Source organism: Psammomys obesus, unplaced genomic scaffold, assembly GCF_907164565.1.
Source record: "Psammomys obesus unplaced genomic scaffold, mPsaObe1.curated_primary_1811, whole genome shotgun sequence".
NCBI lineage: Eukaryota > Metazoa > Chordata > Mammalia > Rodentia > Muridae > Psammomys > Psammomys obesus.
In genome coordinates, this window is record NW_026594322.1 from 293,481 (window position 1) to 317,089 (window position 23,609).

The 23,609-nt window shown below is 44.2% G+C and overlaps 1 protein-coding gene across 2 annotated transcripts; it reads right to left on the reverse strand.

The window, feature by feature from the left end:
* Window positions 1-1,989: 1,989 nt before the first annotated feature.
* Nudt2 (nudix hydrolase 2) lies at window positions 1,990-19,730 on the reverse strand. 2 transcript variants are annotated; one of them, XM_055618583.1, is made up of 3 exons: window positions 19,631-19,730; window positions 5,907-6,036; window positions 1,990-2,627 (listed from the first exon to the last, which is right to left on the reverse strand). In XM_055618583.1, the coding sequence occupies exons 2-3, from the start codon at window positions 6,031-6,033 to the stop codon at window positions 2,311-2,313; spliced, it is 444 nt and encodes a 147-aa protein (XP_055474558.1). In that variant the 5' UTR covers window positions 6,034-6,036; window positions 19,631-19,730; the 3' UTR covers window positions 1,990-2,310. The 2 variants fall into 2 exon arrangements, with proteins under 2 accessions (XP_055474558.1, XP_055474557.1); XM_055618582.1 differs by having other exon boundaries at window positions 5,907-6,040; window positions 19,631-19,729.
* Window positions 19,731-23,609: the final 3,879 nt, after the last annotated feature.

Genomic DNA, 23,609 nt, shown 5'->3' on the forward strand with positions numbered 1-23,609 from the left:
GCACAGGAAGCACTTTTACCTACTGAGCCGTCTCAGCTGCCTCTGTATTCTAGAGAGTCTTCCCCGTGGCACCCTGGTCTCAAAGCTTCCCCAGTACAGACAGCTTCCAGGACTGAGGCCATTCTGTTCCTTCTTCCTCCTTCTCCTCCTCTCCCTCCCTGCTTTCTTCTTACTCTGTGACTGCTCTTTCTGTTTTAGTTTCTTTTCTTTAAGATTAAAAAATTATTTTATGTGTATAGGCGTTTTGCCTACATGAATGTACCATGTGTACCATGTGCATGCCATGACCAGAAAAGGATATCGGATCCTTTGGAACCAGAATTACAAATGGTTGTGAGCCACCTTGTGGGCACTGGAAATCAAACCCATGTCCTCTGGAAATGCAGGCAGTGCTCTGAACCACCAAGCCATCTCTCTAGGCCGTTTCTGCTTCTTGTAGCTCAGGCTGGTCTGGTGGTCTCAGCAAGCCTCCGGCCTCAGCCTCTGAAGTGCTGAGCTTCTACAGGCATTTGAGGCCATGGCAGGCGTCCTAAATTTCCCCCATGCAATAAATGTAAACAGCAAAATCAGGCCATTTTCAGTCCCTTCCAACTTTGATGGAAGATTCTAAAACCTAATAAGGTTTTAGAAACTTCAGAGTCCAGCTTCCCATTCTAAGAGCCCAGGATTGACCGGCCAGTCCTTGCTAGGAGGCAGCCTGTCTGTGGTTTGGCACCACTGTCCAGCAGGCAATTATTAAATCAGTGGAATATAGTCCCTGCTGGCCTGAAAGAGAAGGTTAAGCTCCAAAACCTTCCTGCAGCAGGCCTCCTCTGCAGAGTGCTGCTCAAAGGGGTGAGGAGTGAACCGTTTAGGTCCTTGGCTGTCCTCCAAGATCTGTTCATTCGTCCTGCCCTGTCTGCTGAGCCAGTGACTGGAAACACATCTGGAAACCTGCTTAAGACAAGGAGACTTTGCTCCCCTTTCTTTGGGTGTTCTTGCCTCTGGTAATCTGTGCTGACCTTTGCCAATGCCCCTATCCCTCCAACCTTCTGCAACAGTCCCCTAATAAAATCCACATGAATCTGGCTGCTGACAGCTTCTGGAAGGGCTCTAAGATCTAACACCTGCCTCAGCCTTCCTTGAGCCCTAGTAGCAAGGCTGAGACCAAACTCTCACACCTCAGAGAAAGCCGATAGGCAGCAGAGGTCAGGGTGAAATGTCTGCTGAACATGGGGAAATTCTGGTGAAAGGCACATGTGTAATGCCATGACCTGGGCAGAGCCTGTGAACTTGGGCTTGCTTCATTCTCTACCTCAACCATGCTGACAAGGCTCATTACTCTGGGAGACAGGCTGGGATAAGATGTGAGGGTCCAGGCTGGAGAGATGGTTCAGAAATTAAGAGCACTTGCTGCTCTTCCAAAGGTCTTGAGTTCAATTCCCAGCAACCACATGGTGGCTCACAACCATCTATACTGGGATCTGGTGCCCTCTTCTGGTGTGCAGGTGTACACACAGACACAATATTGTATACATAACAAATAAATTAAAAAAAAAAAAAAGAGGTAAGGGTCCATGTGCTACTAACCTGAGATCCAGGGTTGCCTGTTCCCCACCTGTTCTGGCCCAGGCAGCCCCAAGTTTTGGATCTTAAATATTTCCTACGCACCTACAAAATATATGGGTGCTGGAGAGATATCTGCACTCCAGAACTGCTGGCTTGGAAATCCCAGTTATATGGGTCTGTACGTGGGGAAGTAGGTATTTGGGGTTGCAGAAGCAGAAGCGTTACCCTAGACATTCTGGGTTTCTTCCAGTCTCATTCCCTAGCCCTTAGCTTTCTGGGGTACAATGTTTGAACATAGCATTTCCTCTGGTTTCTACAAGTCAGACTGGCTGAGTGGTCTAGGGGTTTCCTCTGATTAAATCTAGAGTTCTGATTCACTTCAGTTTCCTTTTCTCTAACCAATGGCGTAAGTCCAAGAAATAAACACAGGATAAAAGGGCATGTAAGCAGCTTGAAGTTTATTTATAAAGTACAAGGATGACTCCTGGGGCTAACATTTTAAATATTTACCCCTCCTTTGCTTATTAACTTCCTAAAATTCTTGCTTGCTCTTATTTTAAAAGTAATTATCTTCTATGCTAGGGATTGAATCCAGGGCTTCTCTGCACTCACCTGAGAGTGCCGAGTTAGTTTTAACGTCACCAACCTATCTGCTCTTAGCTGTAACAAGCTAAAGACCAGCACATCATTTCCTGGATGAGAGGGTGGGTTCATATCAGAAAAACCCTTAAGGATGCAACAGAAGCAATGGTTCTGGTTGGCTCAGGCCGGTGCAGAGCAGAGAAACTGGTGTCCCTCTTGGAGCGTTGCCTTCATATCCTTGAACTGAGCCAGCTGGCAGGCCTCGTCCAGCCCTAGCCAGCGGTAGGCCTGATGCTCGTGGGAGAGGCAGATCTCTACATCGTAGTCTTTCACCTCTGCCAGCCAGTAAATGACTGTTTTAGGCTTCTTCCTGGCCACATAACTGAGCTCCCTTCTGAAGCCCTCAATGATGGTCAGTTGGCTCGCTGCTATGCCTGTTTCCTCCTGAGTCTCTCGCAGGGCTGCTTCTAAGTCATTCTCTCCAGGGTCCACATGGCCTGGATAGAAGAAAATAAATAAATCTTCAGTAGTAACTGAAGCTGAGCTCTTTCAGGACAGATGATATAAAGATGCCGTCTTTAGTGACTTCCTAGGAGTCCTAGGCTACAGGAAGTCTGGAGATGGTCAATATCCTAACATGCGTAGGAAGCGATGCAAGGCAGACACTGTCTGTGTCTCAGGGCCTGCGACATCCCCTTTCCTTACTCCACCTTCGTAGAAAGTGAGACAAATGTGTCTGGCAGGTCAGACTGAGATGCTGCTTCCAGTCTCTGTGGTGCTAAGTATGGGGCTCAGGGCTTGGGCGGTAGGCGCTCCTCCCCTAAGCTATTTCCCCATCCCAGAATAGTTACTGCCTTCAGGTATTGAGCCAGCTCTCCTCAGATCTCTGCTTCCCTATTCTTTTGAGTTGCCTCCCTCTATTAGGCACAGGGACTACTTTTCTCTTGGAGATCTTAAAGTAATTCTTCCAAGGAGGGGCACACTCTCTTGCAGAGTGGGGGCTAGCTGAAAATTCCAGCGGGGACTCAGTGCTCTGCAGTTAACAGGCACAAACCCTGCATTGCTGCGCCAGCAGCTGTTTCCAAGTAGCCATCAAGGCTTTTTCAAATTGTTTTCATCTTCCTGACTGAGCAAGGCCAGATTTCAGATTCACAGGGAAAGTCCTAATGGGAACTTAAGAATAGGGACAAGCCAAGAGCCAGTACTAAGAAAATGTGTTGGCAAGACCCAAATCCAAGTAGACAGCTGCCAAGAAACTGTTGCAGCAGAACATGAGGCTCTGCAGGCTGTAGCGGCCCCTATTTTTACCCCTAGGCCTTTCCCACAAATTCTTAGCGTCCCAGAAACAATGAGAGGGTTCTGGTAAACTGTGTCTACTCCTGGCTCTGGCATGTTGCTAAGGGGCCCCTCCTGGTTGAGAAGCTCACGGGGAGCAGGAATTGACAGCTGTCCCCTTCTTAGCCTGGAGGCGGAGCTATTCACTAGGTACTCTATCTCCCAGGGGTCTGCCTAGTGTTCTAGAGGCTGCTGGGTGGAAAACAGGAACTTAGCACTTAAGGAATCCATCTAGTCCCACTTCTAGGGAAAGTTTTTGTGCACACTTCCTATAGTGTGCACAAAGACACATTGATAATGTTTTGAGGAAAAGTAGGAGGGACACTGTGTTGGAGCCTCCTTAGTTATTTATGTATATGTATATGATCTCCATCTTGTACTAAGCTAAATTCTCAGAAACAGCTTCAGAGTCAAATGTCCCACATGTACCTGGATGACAATGTCTCACCCTGTGCTTTGTTGGTTAGCACCCGGCAAGGACCAAAACCTAGCAGTGGCTGAATGAGCTCTGATTGGCTGTCCTTGACCTAGGCCAAACTATCAAGAAAGCCATTTGAGATACTTGACATATATACCCACTTAAGATACAAGGTGTGAAACATGTTGGAACACACAATGTATGCATGTATGTGACTGTATGCCACAACCTCCACCTAATTTGTGGGTTTTCTGCCTTAAAAGTTGCCCTGCTCTACTTCTGAGGGTATGGTTTGGATCCCTGAGATATCAGCTTTTGAATAAAGATACTTTTTGTTGGCTCAAACTTGGTTTTCATAGTGGATTACTTCCCAAATCCTTGGACCCTTACAATAGGTGATGACAGGAGACACCACTTTAGGATCACCCTCCTCCCAGCCATCTGCGAATCCGAGTACACCACTCCCAGGAACATTCAGTTTGCTGCCTAATGCTAGCAGGGTCATTTCATCCCAGGCCAAGGAAGGAACCGATGAGAAAGAGGCCCTCTGACATCCCGTGAGAGACCCAGCAGTGTGACTCCGGTGACCAGGAGACAGTGTGAACATTCCTCTTTACAGTACTTGTGACCCCTCTGTGCTACCTTGTTCTCTCCTGTGCAACTCAAATGGGCAAACATTCCTGCTTTGTTTTCTCCCAATCTCAGATATCTGTCTGTGCCTCCTCATCCTATTCTGTCTTTATCTGCTGTTTACCTTGGGTCCTCATCCCAGCAATTGTCAGAGCCAATCAGTTCTTGCTCACTGGGACAAATCATGATGGCTTCAGTCAAGGATAGCGACATCACCCCACACCATCCCTGTCTGAGGCAGGGTTGGATTTAATAAAGATATGTTAATATAAGTGTAAGCATGAGGTTTTTTTTTTGTTGTTCTGTTTTGGGTTTTTTGTTTGCTGTTTTGTATTGTTGTTTCCCCCTCCCCCCCAAGTAAGGGTTTCTCTGTATAGCCCTGGCTGTACTGGAACTTGCTCTGTAAACCAGACTGGCCTCAAACTCAAAAGATTCGACTGCCTCTGCCTCCCAAGTGCTGGGATTAAAGGTGTGCGCCCCCACTGCCTGGCAGCCTGCGGATTAACAGAAAAAGAGGCTTTCAGAAAAAAGTAAAACACACCCAACAGCATGGGTGTGGGCTTCACAGTTATGAAAATGCATGCTCAAATGGGTTCAGGCTCCTCAAGGAACAGTCACTGAGTTCACTGCTTCCTATGTAGTCTGCCTTCTCTTTTAGGAACATCTGAGGGAATATTTTGTACCTGTAAGATAGCATCCAGAATGCTAGTGGATGAAAACTAACCTGCTTACAAACCTGCTTAGCCACGTCTAAGACTCCAGACCACTGGTCTTCGCTGTTCTGCCTTCTGAATCCCTGACTAGCTCTCTCCTGGGTTCTAAGAGAGGAACCCAGGAAAAAGGTGGCTGCTGAGGCTACAACCTCAAAGCCTCTGTGATCTTCATAGCCTCTTGGGCTGAAGACCCTATCATTCTTACCCTTCCAGATGACCTAAGATCAGGAAACCAGCTTCTCTGTGCTTCTAATAACTCCAGAAGTCATACTCCCTGGATGTGTGGTCCACAAAAGAAAATCCCAGTGAAAAGAACACTAAACAAAGAAGCAAAGGAACTTGATCAAATACGCAGGTAGCCCTGCCATTACTCAACTTCAACATTCCCAGCTCAATGGCTCTTCTTCTGTCTAGGCATTCATGAGCTGGAGCACAGGCCAGTGATGTAAAAACACCAGGTGCTATGTCTGCCCTGGGTCAGTCACAGAATTCTATTTCTAGCTCTGGGCTGGCCTGCAGACCTTATATGTGGACAGGGTTGAGTGTTACCTACCGCCTTTCCCTTTCCCACCTCTCCTGCTGTACAGTCACTGGAAAGCAAGCCCTGTAGGGGCCTGGCAGGGTGGATTCCTGAGCCAAGCTTAGCATCTACCCCAAAACCAACCCCTCTGTCACTGCACCTTTGGGAGGAGTCCAGTGATGAATGCCATCTGATGCCTGCAGCAGCAGAAACTCAATTGTACTGTTGTCCACCTTAGGAACGAGGTGTCTTCGGAAGATGATCAAGCCACATGCCCTCAGGGCCATGATCTATCTATGAAGTTAAAAAAGATGTGAAACACTGGGAAGCTATACACAACAGGAAAATTCACTCATGGTGCATGGGTAGCAAGGACTGGCTAACAGTGATCTCACAGTCCACAGGAAAAGACAGCATGTTAAGGAATGAAGGTTAGTTGTTGTTTGTCAACATGACATGAGCTAGTTATCTAAGAGTTGAGAAAATGCCTCCATAAGATTGGCCTGGAGGCAAGCCTATGGAGCATTTTCTTTAGTAACAGTTGATGTGGGAAGGCCCAACACACTGGAGGAGGTATTTCCCCACACAGGTGAAATTGGGTTGTATAAGAAAGCAGGCTGAACAGCCAGGCATGGGAGCACATGCCTTTAAATCCTTCAAATTCAGGAGGAGAGACAGAGGCAGCTGGTACTCTCTGAATTCTGGAGGACAATCTGGACTACAGAGCCAGTTCCAGGACAGCCAGCACTACAGAGAAACCCTGTCTCTGTAAATAAATATAAACACATACAAACAAACAACAAAGCAGGTTGAACAAGCCAGGGGAAAGTCAGTAAGCAGCGTTCCTCCATGGTCTCTGCTTCAGCTTCTGCCTCTAGGTTCCTGCCTTGACTTCACTGCATTATGAACTATATGCCATAAGCTGAAATAAACTCTTTCCCTCTCAAGCTGCTCTTGGTTATGGTGGTCTATCACAGCAATAGAAACCTAGCTAATACAGATAGGAATTAGGAAGAAACCTTTGTGTGCAACTACAGGACCCTGGTAACTACCCTAATCAAGAGGTCTCTACCCCAAGTCTCTGTAAAACTCCGGGCTTGTGTGTGTATGTTATGAGAACACAGAGACTCAGAAACAAATTCACTGAAACAGAACAGATGCTACGCAAGAGAGAAATGCAATGTTAAGTATTATAATCAAACTCACAATCCCATTTCCCTCAGCCTATATCCTGAGACCTTAAAGCAAAGACTCTAATAACATTTTTTTCTCATGACTCAGTGGGTCACTTAGGTAGTCTGGTACTTTTGTTCATTTTCAGACTCACATCCATGTCTAGTAAAAGTAATATATGCATACGGCCCAAATGAAAAGCAGCAGAGGTAAACTACCACTATCATTCTCAGCATGAAACTGGGGCCTAGATTTGAGTTCAGCCCTGACAATAGCTGTGGAAGATGACAGTTCCACCTGAAGAGGTAGCTATGAGGACCTCATGGTCATCTGCTGTAGTAAATTAAGGTAAAATGGGTGTTAGGCTATAAAATGTTTATTATTATTTCTATGACTATCACAGTGGTATTATCTAACCCACTATCACAAATAATAAGACACAGAAACCTGTTAGATTTTATAATTGCCTTATTTACCTTGGGCTGGGCAGATATACTGTCTACACTGTCTGAATTGAGAGACCAAAAGATTAAAAATCAGCAGTTGTTATTAAAGTTTAAGGCCTGAACTAAGGCTAGCTGAGTGGAGAAGTCCAGGAATGCCCTGAGGGGAAGAACTGCCTTACTGCATTCTTTCCCCACCCACTAGAGATACAGTTGCTAGGAAACTGGGCCATCTCCCTAGGGAGGGACACCAGGTCATTAATGGTTTGGGGACCTTTCTATAGCCAATCAATTCAAAATGTAGCATTTTGACCAACAGATACTTGCCAGGCAAGAATTGCCCCTGCCTTGGGCATGCTGGGAGGGACCAGAATCTTTAAATCACCCAACTAACCTGAGTACGGGGCTCTCGGCTCCCACTGCTTTGGTGGTGGGGGGATGTGGGCCCAAGCTGCAGCTTGTAATTTGTAATAAAAAGAACCTCATGCATTTACAGCGGAGTCCCTAAATACATGAGGTTTATTCCTGGTCTTTTGGGGTTCGTGAACTGGGCAGAACAGAATCACTTCACCATCCATCTCCCTGCCCCCATCCAATGCCATTCTCCTTGACCATCCTATCTTCCATCCATAATCTTATAAATACTTGCTTGTATTTTTCATCTGGGCCTTTTCACACCATTACTGGAGTCCCTTCTCCTTGCCCACGTGGTTTCTTTTCCAGGCTAACCCATCCTGGCGTCCTTCTTCCTCCTCCCTGTCTGTCTATTCTTCCCTTGATTCCTTGTGGGTGTTTCCAAAGCTCAGGAACCTTAGCCACACCCACCCTATTCTGCCCTGACCAGGCATAGGCTGTTTAATCAGTCAATCAGGTACTATGACTTAGGTTTACACAGAGGGCCGGTAACTAGCATCAGACCAAACTCCAACAGTCATCATTTAGTTCTCCTCTTTCCTTTCTCCCTTTATTTCTCCAGATGGGGAAGAGGGGGTTTCACTAATGTAGCCCTGGCTGACCTCAAATTCACAGAGTTCCACCTGCCTCTGTCTCCAGAGTTCTCAAAGTATGTGCCTAACAGTGATTAATTCTATACTGTGTTAGCATAGCGCCTGGCACACACTAAAAACTCAATAGATTTCTGTATGCGTAGAGTAATGTCTGGAAGGGGGCCGCTGAGATGGCCTAAGGGGAAACCAAAGGGTAAAGTGCTTGTTGCACAAGCCTGACAGCCCATGTAAAGAATCAACACTAGAAAAGTTGATAATCCCACCCCCCACCCCCGACCTGCTAATACGCTACAGGTCCTAAAGGAAAAACATGTGATAGCCGGGGCTGGAGAGAAGCCTCAGAGGCTAAGAGCACTGTCTGCGCTTCCAGAGGTCATGAGTTCAATTCCCAGCAACTACATGGTGGCTCATATGGTGCCCTCTTCTGGAGTGCAGATCTACATACAGACAGAAAATTGTATACATAATAAATAAATAAAAATCTAAAAAAAACAAAACAACGAAAAACATGTGATAGCCAAAAACCGGACCTCCTTTGAGGGATTATAGGCAGCTTACTGAAAGAAGAAATGTTGGAGCAGAGAAGCAAGAGTCAAAAGGTAAGTCTTCAAGTGGGGGTAGGGGGACAGAGAAGGTGGCTCAGATGGAGGTTAACACCTGGGCAAAGGTCCTATAGTGGAATGGCAGGACCAAAAGAAAGCCACCTGCTACATTTCCTTGTTCCATCAAGATGGGCAGTCTTGTGATCCCAGCACTAGGGTGGCTGAGGCTGGAGGATCACTGATAATCTGAGGCCAGCCTAGGCTACATAGCAAAACCTTGCCTCAAATAAAAGAATCAATCAATAAAAGGAGGCACTTTCAGCAAAGGCATAAAGTAAAAGTCAGGCCCAAAGATCTCTTCTAGAGCAATTCCCAGGACTGCTATCAAATGCTATTTTAGAGAAGAACAGCTTCTCTCTATCTGTGTGTGTGTGTGTGTGTCTTTCTCTCTCTCTGTGTATGTGTCTGTGTTTCTGTGTGTGTATGTGTGTGTCTCTCCGTGGTTAGGATCAAAATGAATGCCTCATGCATATATTAAACAAGTGCTTTATCACCAAGTTACAAACTTAGATACCCAAATCATCCTAAACAGGTGGGTAGGAAGTTCTTAAGGATTAGAAATGTATATAGGTGTGCTAGTATACATCTTTAATCTCAGAACTCTGGAGCTCTGTGAGCTTGAGGCCAGCCTGGTATACAGAGTGAGTTCTAGGCCAGCCAGTGAGATCCTGCACACATGAAACTTAGGCATGGTGACTCACATCTGTAATCTCAATACTTGGGAGGTGGGGGCAGGAGACTCACGAGGGCCAGGTGGTGGTGGCACATGCCTTTAATCCCAGCACTCGGAAGGCAGAGGCAGGTGAATCTGTTAGTTCAAGGCCAGCCTGGTCTACAGAGTGAGTTCCAGGTTAGCCAGGGTACACAAAAAAGCCCTGTCTCAAAAAGAAAAACAAAATAAAAAAGAGCATCACAAGGTCAAGGTCATCCTCAGCTATGTAATGAAGTAAAGGCCAGCCTAGGCCAACTGATGTCATTAAAAAACAAAACAAAATACACAAGATGCACGCACAAGATATTCATAAAAAAATCTTGTAATATCTAAAAGGGGGATGAACAGATGGCTCAGCAGTTAAGAGTACATAACACTCTGTAGAAGACCCAAGTTTGGTTCCCAGCATCAACTCTGGGCAGCTCACAACCACCTGAACTCCAGATTTTCAGAGAACTTCATTGCCTCTGGCATCTGTGAACACTTCGTTGACAAATAATTGAAAGTAATAAAAAAAAAAATCTATGTTTTTGGAGAGAGGATTTCTATAAATCTACTTTTTTAATGCACAAAAACTATCCATTGGTGTGGGAATGGTTACATTTCAGTAAACACATATATCTTTGTGACACACACACACACCATTAAAAATCGTGGCACACACTTTAACACCAGCACTTGGGAGGCAGAGGCAGATTGATCTCTGTAAGTTCGAGGGCTGGTATACAGAGAAATCCTGTCTTGGAAAAAAAAAAAAAAAAAAGGTGGGGGTAGAACCAAATGTTCTGGCTGTAGGAAAAAAATTTTTTTTTTGATATATTAATCGAAGAAAGTATAGAACAGAATATGTATAATGAGACCTTTTTTAAGTTAAAAAAAATTCATATGTAAAGTAGTAGTACATAAGCTTTTCCAAAACCTATTTTCCTGACTGCTTATTTATGCTGAGAACATCCCCATTCTGGAAGCTGCAGGAACACCTTGCTACTTCAGAACTACTGAACAAGGATTTTAATCACTGGTCAGAGTTCATGTAGAAGCAGGTTGCTGTTTCTATGTGCTGCCTACAAGGATGATTAGAAGGTAATCAATATAGGGTACCTTCCTCTTGCATCTTGAAATGAATGAATATATAATGAATGAATGTTGGAACCCTACGTAAGCTCAGGAATCTAAGACTAGAGAGGATATTGCCCTTGCTAAAACAGGAAGCCCCAATATATCTCTCCTCACCACTACCACAGCATAGAGCATGAGAAAAGAAAGATGGCTTCACGAAGAATAATAATGAAAGGCCTTGGGTGGCCATGTAGACCCACAGAAGAGAGGAAAGGCTCTCTTTTTCCTTTGGAGAAGAACGGGAGATAGTAGAAAAGGTACATTCTAGCAGTGTGTAAAGAGACCACACTGAAGAAACAGTATGGCCTACAGTCTGATCAGAACAGGTAAGAACAGATGCTTACTCCATGTATGCTAGACTTGAAGAGAAGACAATGCTCCTGTTAAGAGAGAACACCCCCTCCTTCCTCCCGCCCCCATTGCCAGGCTTAAGCTGCTATACACTAGAAGCACAGCCACAAATCGCCCTACTTATCCTTTTAAAAATTATTTTTTGTTTACAGCTATTATTACTGTGTCGCATAGACATGACATGGCACATGTGTGGAATTCTATCTTTATATGTTCTATTGATGAAACTCATTGTCAACCTCACAGAGCCAGCACTTTACCTAAGCCATGTTGCTGGCCCCTACTTTTAACTTTTGAAGTAACTCAGGTATCATCTTTCTATGAAGTCTTCTGGCTTGACATAACTCCATATATAATCTATACTGTAAGACTCAGAGAAAACTCTGACTCTCAGAAAGTTATAATAAGGAGTGCATGTGTGCTGCTGGGATCCAACATTGGAATCTGTGCCTACTAGGCAAGTACTCTAACCACTAAGCTACATTCCTAGCCCTTGGTTTTTCTTTGACAGGATTTAATGTATAGTTCATGCTTGGTCTTGAGCTCATTATGTAGTTCAGAATCTCAATTTTGAGAGGATCTCAAAATTCAAGAGGACTTGAATCTGCACAAACTTGTCCAGTTCAGGATTCTATTTTGTGTATTTTGGAAACTAGCAGAGAAACCCATGCAAGTTTCCACATCTGCTGTTGGGCCTAAAGACTAATAATATTAGCAGTGTTGGGGCAGGGTTGGATATGAGGTAGAAGAGAGCAAGGACAAAACTAAACTGTGAGAGCAAACTGAGACCTGTGAAGACAGCTGGAACTTATGAAGATAAACTACAACCCTAGACTTCCTTTTATTGTTTCTAGATTGGTGACACAGGTGATCAGCAGGTAAAACCAGAGCCTTCCACAGATGAATGCCATCTGACCACAGATGCAAAGGAGCTAAGGCGGGGAATTCCATCTGAGCTGAGATTTCTGCAGCCCTGGACACTGTCCTTCATCAGCAAGGTGAGCCAACAGAATGGTATTAATATATATACTGCAACCATGACAACTCTGTGCTTCACAGCATACTGGCTGCTCTTTCTCTCCAGCTTTCTACGTCCTAAACAAAACTTGTCATGGTCAGTAGTGAGCTAAAGCCACTAAGAGGGAAGTCCAGGGCTGTTGAGTTGGCTCATTAGTTAAGAGCACTTGCTCTTGGAAAGCACCCAGGTTTGATTCCCAACATCCACTGGAGGCTCCCCAGTTCCTTGGGCACCAGGCATGCATGTATTACACAGACATACATATCAGCAAAACAGTCAGATACACAAAATTATAAAATATGTTTAAAGGGGAATTCTGGGAAACATAGTTCCAGTATTACTGAAGTGACACAGCCACTTTATGTATGCATCCCTTGTAAGGTAAATCTCTGTTGGTACCTCTGGCTGGAAAGCTTGGGACCCAGCTCAGCATCTCTTAACAGATGTCCATTGACTCAACAGAACTCTTTCCCTGCCTCCCACTCAAACAAATGTTTAAGTATGTTCTGGGGCCCTGGGAAACAGCCCAGTGTTTTCTTCAAGAGCACCATTTGCATAAAAGTCAATGGAGCTATTGTTGGTTTTCTGTTTTCTGGAGAAGAGGAAGCTGAAATTATCTAGGGGCTTGAAACTATTCAGCTCTCATACATTCTCCAAGTGGATTCAAACCTCATGGGGTTAAAGAACAGCATCTAATATGCAAATATGCCTGCAGCCAGGATTGTGGAGGTGAGAACTCCAGGCTGACAGCAGGCAATTCACACTTCAGAAAAGTGGCAGTGTGCCTGTGGTGGTTAGGGGGGAAAAAAAAAACAACAACCAAAAACCCTCAATGTCATCAGAAGGTTCCAGAAGTTAAGGGAAAATGTTCTTGGCTTTCTCCACAGACAGAATTTCCTCACAGCTCAGGAGATTCAGTTCCAAATTGGAAAAAATAAACAATTTACAAATAAATGGCTATGCTGCCATAGTTCAACATATTCATCAAATTAATCAAGAATGTTGTGTAAACAGTTACCTCCAAAAGCTCTCACAAACACATTTTTTTATTTTGTGGGGTCAGAGATGGAACTCAAACTTCACACATCTGAGGTAAGTGCTCTCCACTGGAGCTATACTTTCAGCCTTTACCTAACAAATTCTCTAAATCCTCCTCACATTTCTGATGGTCTCAATCCCTTAAAGCATAGTGTTTCAAGTCATCATGCTGTCAAGTATCAATATTGTGTCACCTGCACCATGCAAAGTTTTTGACAACTAAAGTTGTTTAAGGCCAGGCATGATGGCACACGACTATAATTCTAGCATTCAGAGACTGAAGCAGGAAAATCTTGTGTTAAAAGATCCTGTCTCAAACAAACAAGGTCAAAGAACAATCCTTTAAGACCCATTTTAGTTTATGAGGAAACTGGGATTTTAAAACAGGCTCTCACTGTATAGCTCAGAAGATCTGTAGACCTGGCTGGTCTTGAACTCAGAGATCCACCTTCCTTTGCCTTGAGTGAATACAAAGGCCCACACTAATGTGCCTTCTCAAAGCTGAAAAAAAGTTAAGCCAGGCTTAGTGACCTGCACCTTCACCTGTCATCTCAGTACTTAGAAGGCAGAGAGGCAGGAGAATTAGGGTATCAAGATCAGCTTTCACAGCATATAAATTTGAAGTCTTTCAGGGCCATATAAGTCCTGTCTCAAAAAAGCAAGATAAATATAAAGATTAAAAGACTTGACCAGAGGCATAGATGGTGGGTAATATGGATTTGAATTCAAAGAAATCTAACTCCAAAGCTTGTAATTTTTTTTTTTTTTACCTTTAACAGCTCTGCTTATCGTGAAATAGGGTTCAGGGCACACATGGCTCTAAAAGCACACACACATGATTAATAAAATCACCACCAGTTCTAAAGCCCCTTAGTCTTTAATCTATACTCATCTGGAGACTGTTTAGGATGTCTGGCTGGAAACTTTTCTGCTGAACAGGTTTTAGGCAGGGCAGACATTGGTCTTGTAACCAAAGCCAACTCAGGTGGAGAAAGTGTAGCCTGAGGCTCCTAAAAGTGCCTTTTTGACAAGGGTGTCCAAGACCCCACTGCTGTTTTTTTGAGAAACAGGAACCTAAAACCACATGTTTTGTCTAAACCTGGTGTCTAGAAAATTTGCACAGGCCAGTGAGGAGGAAGACCAACTCTGCTTGCTTATAAGCAGCTCCATGTGACTCTGCTCTCACTGCCCACATCACAAAGGCCTCTGCAATGCTCTAGCTTCCTTTTTTGTTTTCAGAAGAACAATAAGGCATCCATCTATGATAGCTTTTTTTTTTTTTTAAACAATAATAAAAGAAAAGAAGAAAGAAGGAAAACAGAGAAAATGTTCCTTCAACTACACCTTTCTCTGGGCATCTGCCACTCCCTTCTCTGGGAGGTCAAGCTGCTGAATCATTCTGCTGTCTTTGCTGAGGGAGAGGACAGCAGGGTTTTTGTTTTGTTTTTTTTCTTCCTTTAAATCAGTAATGACATACTGGCATCCAGGATCAAACCAAAGTCATACAAGATTGGGACAAAAAAAAAAAATATTTCTCAGGATAATTTTGTTCTGTGGCCTTTTAGTGCCATCTGCTGTTCAGCTATGGAAAGCAAGTGATTCTAATATCGGAGCCTACAGAGGGATTTCCTTTATTCATGTGCTGTCTGCCAAAGTATGTCCCGTACAGTAGAACTGAAGGGTAAATCTGAAATTGAGCACTACAAATCTCTTGCTTTATAGAGGTTCATAGCCTAATGAAAGCAAAAGGCATTCAAACAGATGTTACAAAGTGTTTTCTAATCATAGGGATGTATATAAGACAGAAAAAAGATCCTTAGGTCAAAGGGCTACCCTGTAAGGATGTGCATGTGTGTGCATGCACACGTGTTTTCCACTTGGGTGAGGGTCAAACTTAGATCCTCATGCTCCAACAGCATAAACTTTATTTCTAGACTGAGCTATGTCTGGAGCTCCATTATAAAGATTTACCAGGTAGTATGAAGGTGGAGCCAAGGAGGTACTCTAGGCCAAAGAGGGAGTGTGTGCAAAGATCTCACACACATTCCATTGGGAAGCAGCTTAGTTGGTATTGTTTTATTTATTTATTTATTTTATTTTTAGACACAGTCTCACTATGTAGGCCTTGCTGACCCAAGAACTTTCTGTGTAAATCAGGCTGGCTTCAAACTCAGTGATCTCTCTGCCTCTGCCTCTGGAATGCTGGGATTAAAGACGTGCTACTATGCCTGGCTTAATTTATATCCTGTAGACAATAAGGAATACTGGTTTTAGGTGGAGTGTATTTTGGTCAGATTGACACCATAAAAAACATTCTGGCAGTAAGCAATGTGAAAATAAATTAGAAGAAAACACTACTGGGAAAAAGACCTGTTACTAGCACTTCCTGAAGATCCAGCTATATTGCTAAGCATATATCCAAAAGACGCTCAAGTATACAACAAGGACATCTGCTCAACCATGTTTGTAGCAGCTTTATTTGTAATAGCCAGAAGCTGGAAACAGCCCAGATGCCCCTCGGTTGAGGAATGGATACAGAAATTGTGGTACATCTACAGAATGGAATATTACTCAGTGATAAAAAACAAGGAAATCATGAAATTTGTAGGTAAATGGTAGGAACTGGAAAAGATCATCATGAGGTATCCCAGAAGCAAAAAGACACACAGGGTATATACTCCTAAGTGGATACTAGACATATAATATAGGATAAACATACTAAAATATGTACACCTAAGGAAGCTAATCAGGAAGGAGGACTCTGGCTAAGATGCTCAATCCCCATTCAGAAAGGCAAAGAGGCTAGACATCGGAGGAGGGAGAAAACAAGGAACAGGACAGGAGCCTACCACAGAGGGCCTCTGAAAGGCTCTAGCCTGCAGGGTATTGAGGCAGATGTTGAGACTCATAGCCAAACTTTGGGCAGAGTACAGGGAATCTTATGAAAGAAGTGGGAGATAGTAAGACCTGGAGAGGACAGGAGCTCCACAAGGACAGCAACAGATCCTAAAATTCTGGGCACAGGGGTCTTTTCTGAAACTGATACTCCAGCCAAGGACCACTCATGGAGATGGCCTGGAACCCCTGCACAGAGGTAGCCTATGGCAGTATAGCATCCAAGTGGCCTCCATAGTAATGGGGACAGGGACTGTCTCTGACATGAACTGATTGGCCTGCTCTTTGATCACCTCCCCCCGAGGGGGGAGCAGCCTTACCAGGCCACAGAAGAAGACAATTCAGCCACTCCTGATGAGACCTGATAGACTAGGATCAGAGGGAAGGGGAGGAGGACCTGCCCTATCAGTGGACTGGGATAGGGACACAGGTGGGGAAAGAGGGAGGGTGGAATTGGGAGGGAGGTACAGGGGGGATACAAAGTACATAAACTGTAATTAAAAATAAATAAATAAATAAATTTAAAAAAATGTGAAAGTAAAAAAAAGACCCGTTACAAGCATATGTATGTGTGCATATATAAATTACAATATATATTGTATATATATAATACATATATATAAATGTGTAATATATATATTACAATGCTTATGTATATGTCTGTATACATATATATGCATTGGTGTGAGGGTGTCAGATTCCCTAGAATTGGAGTTATAGACAGTTGTGAGCTGCCATGTGTGGGTGCTGGGAATTGAACCCTGGTCTTCTGGAAGAGCAGTCAGTGCTCTTATCCGCTGAGCTAGGATTATTTCAACCATTAGTAAGTAACAGGAAAGTAGATTAAGAGAAAGCCTATGAGAAAGAAGATAGGGGTGTGTATGAGATACTTCAGGTAATATTAACAAAGTTGCTATTTCATTGTTTAAATGATAGAGTTCAAGGGAACTGGAAGAGGTGTTTGATTTGGGTAACTGGATGAAAGAGGAAGTAGCTACCCATTTCCTTCTGAATCATGTTGAATTTGAAATCCTATACTCACAAGATAAATGGAAACTGGGTCTAAAGTTTAGTAATATCTTCATTTTCAGAACTAGACATTTTCTATCATAAAAAGAATTGTTTTCAACATAAATACTCCAACAACCCATGTGTTGACTAGTTTTATGACAAAATGACCACAAGCTATACTCACTGGAGAGGGAGCCTCAGATGAGAAAATGCTTTCATAAGACTGGGCTGTAGGCAAACCTTTAGGGCATTTTCTTAATTAGTGACTGATGTGGAAGTGCCCAGCCCACTGTGGGAGGGACCATCCCCTGCATTGGTGGTCCTGGGCTTTACAAGAAAGCAGCTGAGCAGGCCACAGGGAGCAAACTAGTAAGCAATGCTCCTTCATTGCCCCTGCATCAGTTCTTGTCTCCAGATTCCAACCTGGTTTGAATTCCTGTCTTGTCTTATTTTGATGATGAACAGTTATGTGGAAGAGTAAGCCAAAAAAAAAAACCCCTTTTCTTCCCCAAGTTGCTTTGACCATAGTGTTTCACCACAGCAACCCTAAGACAAGCCACTTCCCTTGAATTTGGCTAACTGTGCCTATCTAACCATCTTTTCAATCTGGCATTCCAATATTGTCACCCTCTTTAAGTTCAAAACAGTACAACACAACACAGAAAGTATGGTTGATACTGCTACTGATTATTTAACGATTTATTTTTGTTTACGTCTGTGTGTCTGCCAGCTATGCATGAGTACCTGAAGAGGTCAGAAGAGGACCATTGATCCCCACTTAACACTGGTGCTGGAACTGAACTCAAGCTACTAACTTCAAGTTGTTACCTGAAAAAAACATACTTCATCACTTGCAAAGACTCTAACACCTCTTCCTCATTGTTGAGAGTTTAAAATAAAGCACGTGTATACAGGGCCTGACATTCAGAGGTACTGAATACATGTCAGTATTATCTTGTATATCATATAAATTCTCTATACTGGCACTCAACTCTTACTAACTGAATCAATAAATTTTTTTGTTTGTTTTGTTTTGGTTACAGGGTTTCTTTCTGTGTAGTGGTGGCTGTCCTAAAACTTGCTTCGAACTCATAGAAATCCTCCTGCCTCTGCCTTCCACGTGCTGGAACTTGTGTGCTCCAACACACCTGGAGGGTCAAGACATTTTTATATTTTCTGCAAAACAGCTGATTAACACTGTTCACACTGAGTATTAGTAATTTATAAAGATCAACAAGATTAATTCCTTTTAATATAATGTCAATTTTCTCCCTCTTTTGAATACTGAATTTATTTTCTATTAGTTAAGACTTACATTTATTTATTTATGGCTTCTGGAGATAGGGTTTCTGTATAGCCTTGGCTGTCCTGGACTTGCTTTGTAGACCAGGCTGGCCTCGAACTCAGAGATCCACCTGTTTCTGCCTCCCTCGGTGCTGGGATTACAAAGTGTGTGCCACCATAATGGTTTATTTTTGTTTATGTCTGTGTGTCTGCCAGCTGTGTGTGGGTATCCAGAGGCCAGAAGAGGCCTGTCGAATCCCCTGGAGCTGGAGTTAGAGGCAGTTGTGAACTTGACATTGGTGCTGGAACTGAACTTCAGGTTCTCTGGAAGGGCTCCTAACAGCTGAGCATCTGCAGGCCCCTGAATGGGCAATTTCTGAACCAAAAGAGGCTGAGTGACACTGTAGAGCTGCTCCATACTGGCTAGTGTTATTTGCTCTCAATATGCTGGCGATACCTTTTTCACTGAGAAATTATTACATCCTGGCATTGTACCACTTTACCTTCACACATTTTTTTTTTCACTTAAGTCTTCTTTGCAACCCGTTGAGGCATTGCTAACACTTTTCAGAAAAGGAAAAAAAAAAACTATGGTTCAGAAATATTTTTGGTAGTTATTCAAACGAAAGCATTCTAAACTTCTAACATTCCTCCTCTTAATCTCCACTGGATATTAAATATTTTGCAACTTGATTTTTCTCCGCCTTTATTTTCTTAAGGTGGGAGTCTTGTATCTGTCTCAGCATTCACTCAATCAATAGCGGAAATAGAAAAAAATAAAATCTTGGGGCTGAAGAGTCGGCTAGGTAGTTAACAGTACCTGCCACTGTTTCAAAGTCCTAGGGTTCGGTTCCCGGGAACCTATTATCAGGTGGCTCGTTCTTCTGACCTCGGAGAGCAACTGCACGCACGTGATGGGCATAAATTCACGAGACACACACATACATGTAAGTTTTTAAAAAAACAAGTAAAATTTAAAAGGTTAAGATCTCTTGGGTTGCAGGCAGGGCTAAATCGATAATAAAGCAATATTGAAGCCTAAACGGAAGACACGACTGGCCCGCTAAACCCCAAATTTGAGCCCCTGTGGTTCTAGGATTCTTCCGACTCATGCCGTCAACACTCAGAGGGTGGGGAGAACAGAACCACTGAACCCTTTCTTCTCCGGTACAGAGAGCTGAACCCGAGGTCCTGCAAGTGGGTGGGATCTGGCCCACGCTCGCCTCCTTACCGGCTTGGAGCACTCAGCAACACGCCAGGCGCACACCACCCAAGGCCCCGTCCCCACCGCACTCGCCGCAGGTCAGAGGCAGGAGGCGGCCCTTGAACGGAGCCGTAGCGCGCCAGCCAATCAGAGGAGCCCGGCTGGGCCTCTGGCGAGCCACAGAACTGGGCCTCACAGAGCTTCGGCCCTCCTCCGAGGCGGGGGTTCTCTGGCTGGGAACGTCGCGAGACCGTACAAACGGAACCATTGGTAGAAGGACGGACCTGGGGGTTCCGCCCCCCGTCCCCTCGGATCCCCAATTGGCCCTTTAGAGGAGAAGGCGGCCAACGACGGCGGGCACTCCGAACGGCCATTGGCCGGCAGGCGGGCCGGCGTCGGCGCGCGCGTTCGAACTGGTGCGTGGCGGCGTTGCCATGGGGACGTGGCCTGGTCGGCCCCGGAGTCGGGTTGACCGGACCCTCAGGTAGCCCGGCCTTAGGGCTTTCTCCAGGCGGCATTAATCCTCTTGTCCGCCGAGGAAGCTGACTGAGGAGGAGGCCGTCAGGCCCTGAGGTGAGAAACGGTGGCTTCGGCGCGGGCCGAGGCTCTGCGCCTGCGCGGGAGAGGGTGCGCCTCTCCCCGGAGCGGCGTGTGTGTGCCGGGCAGCGAGAACTGGGCGTCTTCCGTTTCTCCGGTTCACGCACTGTCCCACGTTTCTTCTTCCTATCCAGGGTTTCTTCAGCAACTGTCTCGAACACCACCATTCTTGGGGCTTTTCTGAGTCCCCAGAGCCCTCTTGCCTTTGAAACAGAGCGCTTCTATTCGACTCTGGATTGTTGTCCGTACTTCCGGAAAGCTCGTTCTCCTTTTTCTTATAATCTTGAACTCTGAGATAAAACAAGATAACACAGATTTGTTCAGTTGAATTTAACTCACTACAAATAGATAAGATTATCTTTCATGCCTTGTTCCATTCAAGCACGATTTGGGGCAGGTGGAAGAGAAAGGACACCCTAATGTCATATGCCAAAGAGCCTAAACTTTTAACGTGTTACGCCAAGTCTCGCGGACCCCAGAGACCACCAGGAGCCGATTCCGATGCAAACACAGTGGGGTCTTTGTTACAAGCTCCAGCTCTGAGTCACCGACCCAGCGGTGTAGAGCCCAGAGCTCAGGAAGAGGGGGGTTTTTATTGAGGGTTACATCAAGGTTCGGGAATTCCAGCTTAGCAGTTTTATGATTGATTGACATTTAGTAAATATTGGGTGTCCGGAGGGCCAAACCGTAATTGTTTTACTTACCCTATTGTAAAGAACACCTGGGTAAACTTCAGGTGTTCACTGAGTAGCGGTTGCTAGGGGTTAAATATTACCAGAGGTAAGTGCTCATTTTGTTGGTTTTCCCCCCGTTTTGAAAGTGGAGTTTATGCGCAGGTCATTTACCCTTAAGATGGAGTTTCTTTTTCAGAAATGGGGTTACACAGGCCTCACAAATATTGGCTAAATTACCACCTTTTGTGGAAGGTAAAATCGTGAATTGGTTGTTGCTCCAACTCTCCGCACATTGTAGTCTGGTCTACTAGTACCTCTTATCAGACCCCAAAACGTATTTACTTAACACAGACCATTCTGTTGTCATATGCCAGAGGATTTCCTCATTATTTAGTGACCTATAACGCTTGTCACATTTTATCTGTAATCTCTTATTTGAGTTCTTTCACTTGCGTTATTTGTGTGTGTGACACATCACTCAAGTGAATTCAGGGCAGAGGATAGCTTTGAGGAGTTGGTTCTCATTTTCCATTTGTGGAGGCGGCTTGTTTTCGCTGCTGCACTGAACCCTCCAGGCTATTCCTGTCATTTCCCTCCCCAGCAACCCCTATCCCCCACTTCTCCATAGGAATGCTGGGGTTACAGATGTGCACTACCACATATGACCTTTGATGTGAGTTCTGGGCATTGAACAAGGGTCATTCGGCTTATGGATTATGTTCATTTACCTACCAACCCAGTTCCTTGGCCCTTGCTTGAGGTTTCTTTTTTAAATTTTATGTGTATGAGTGTTTGCCCGTGTATGATGTATGTGCACTTTTGTGTGAGTGGTATGAAGGGAGGCCAAAAGAGGGTATTGGATCCCCTAGAATTGTAGTTACCGACAGTTGTGAGACACCATGTGGGTGCTGGGAATAGAACTCTGGTCCTTTGAAAAAACAGCTAGTGCTCTTTTAAGTGCTAAGCAATCTCTCCAGCCCCAATTTTTTTTTTTTTTTTTGGTATAGCATTTTACATTGTAGTCCAGGCTGTCCTGGAGCATGCAATAACCCCTCTGTTCCAGCTTCTCAAGTGCTGGAATTATAAATAAAAGCCAGCACACTCAGCTTGGAAATGTTTTAAAATATTTATTATTAGTTGTTGTGTGTGTCTGTGTGATCAGAGGACAGCTCTTGGGTAGTAGGTTCTCTTCTACAGTGTGGCTCCTGGCGATTTACTTAGGTCATCAGGCTTAGCAGAAAGTGCCCTTATCTGTTGAGCCCTCTTGCCAGCCTTTAAAACATTTTTTCTTTCTATTTATATTCTACAGAGAGATTTTTGTGGCCATTCTCTTCAGCCTCTGTCCATTCATCAAGTATCCATAATCCTGTTATATTTACAAGACTATTTCGTTGTTGACTTGTAGCCTATATATTCACAGTATTATTGCTGATTATTCTTTCTTATATGAAATTCATATTTAGAGTTAACTTTAATGAAAAGTTTAAAAATGTTGCCAGGCAGTGGTGGCTCACACCTTTAATCCTAGCACTTAGGAAGCAGAGGCAGGAGGATCTTGGAGTTCAAGGCTAACCTGGCCTACAGAGTGAATTCTAGGACTGCCAGGACTGCACAGAGAATCTTGTCTTGAAAATCAACAACAATAAAATGTCAAGTATAGCAGCTGTTGTGGTTTGGGTATTGTGATGTTTAGTGTTAATTGTCAACTTGACAAAACCCAGAATCACCTGGAAGAAGGTGATGTCTATGGATTGTATTAATCGAGGTGGAAAGACCTCACTGTAGGTGACAGCATTCCCTAGGCAGGGAGTCCTGGACAGTGTAAGTGGAGAAAGTAAGCTGACGACTAGCATACATCAATTCATTGTTCTCTTTAAGTTTTGTTTGGTTTGTTTTTGAGACAGGATTAGACTTGACTATCCTAGAACTCAGTGTAGACCAGGCTGGGCTCTAACTCACAGAGATCCACCTGCCTCTGCCTCACAAGTGCTGAGATTGAAGGTGTGAGCCATCAGGGCTGGAGAGATGGCTCAGCAGTTAGAGCATTGGCTGCTCTTCCAGAGGTTATTCAATTCCCAGCAACCACATGGTGGCTCACAACCATCTATAATGATGCCCTCTTCTGGCATGCAGGTGTACATGCAGATAGAGCATTCATATAATAAATAAATAAGTGAATAAATTTTAAAAGAAAAAAAAAAGGTGTGAGCCATCAATGCCTGGCATGGACTTCCTTTTTATATGTGTATATGTGTCAGTGAATATATGCATACTTGTGAAGGGTCCATGGAAGCCAGAAGAGGCATCAAATCTCTTGGGAGCTAGAGATACACATGATTGTGAACCACCTATAGTGGGTTCTGGATAAGCAGTCAGCCCTGTTATGATTTTCTTACCTTCCATTGTAGAAGAAATGGCAGTTTCTCTAGGTTGCTGTTTTGTTATGTGCATAGTGAAGGTCTGAACTTTTCTCATACCTGTTCCTCATCGTGTGATCTGTTGACCCAGTTTCTCCCTGTAGACTTAGCAAACTTGTTCCAACTTTCTGTACCACTAGGAGGTCCTTAACAAGTTTTGGATCCCAGCACTCTGGAAACAGAGACAGATGGGTCTCTTGTGCATTCAAGGCCAATTTGGTCTATATAGTGAGTTCCAGGCCATCAGGGCTACATAAGACCCTGGTCCAAAACACACACACACACACACACACACACACACACACACACACACACACA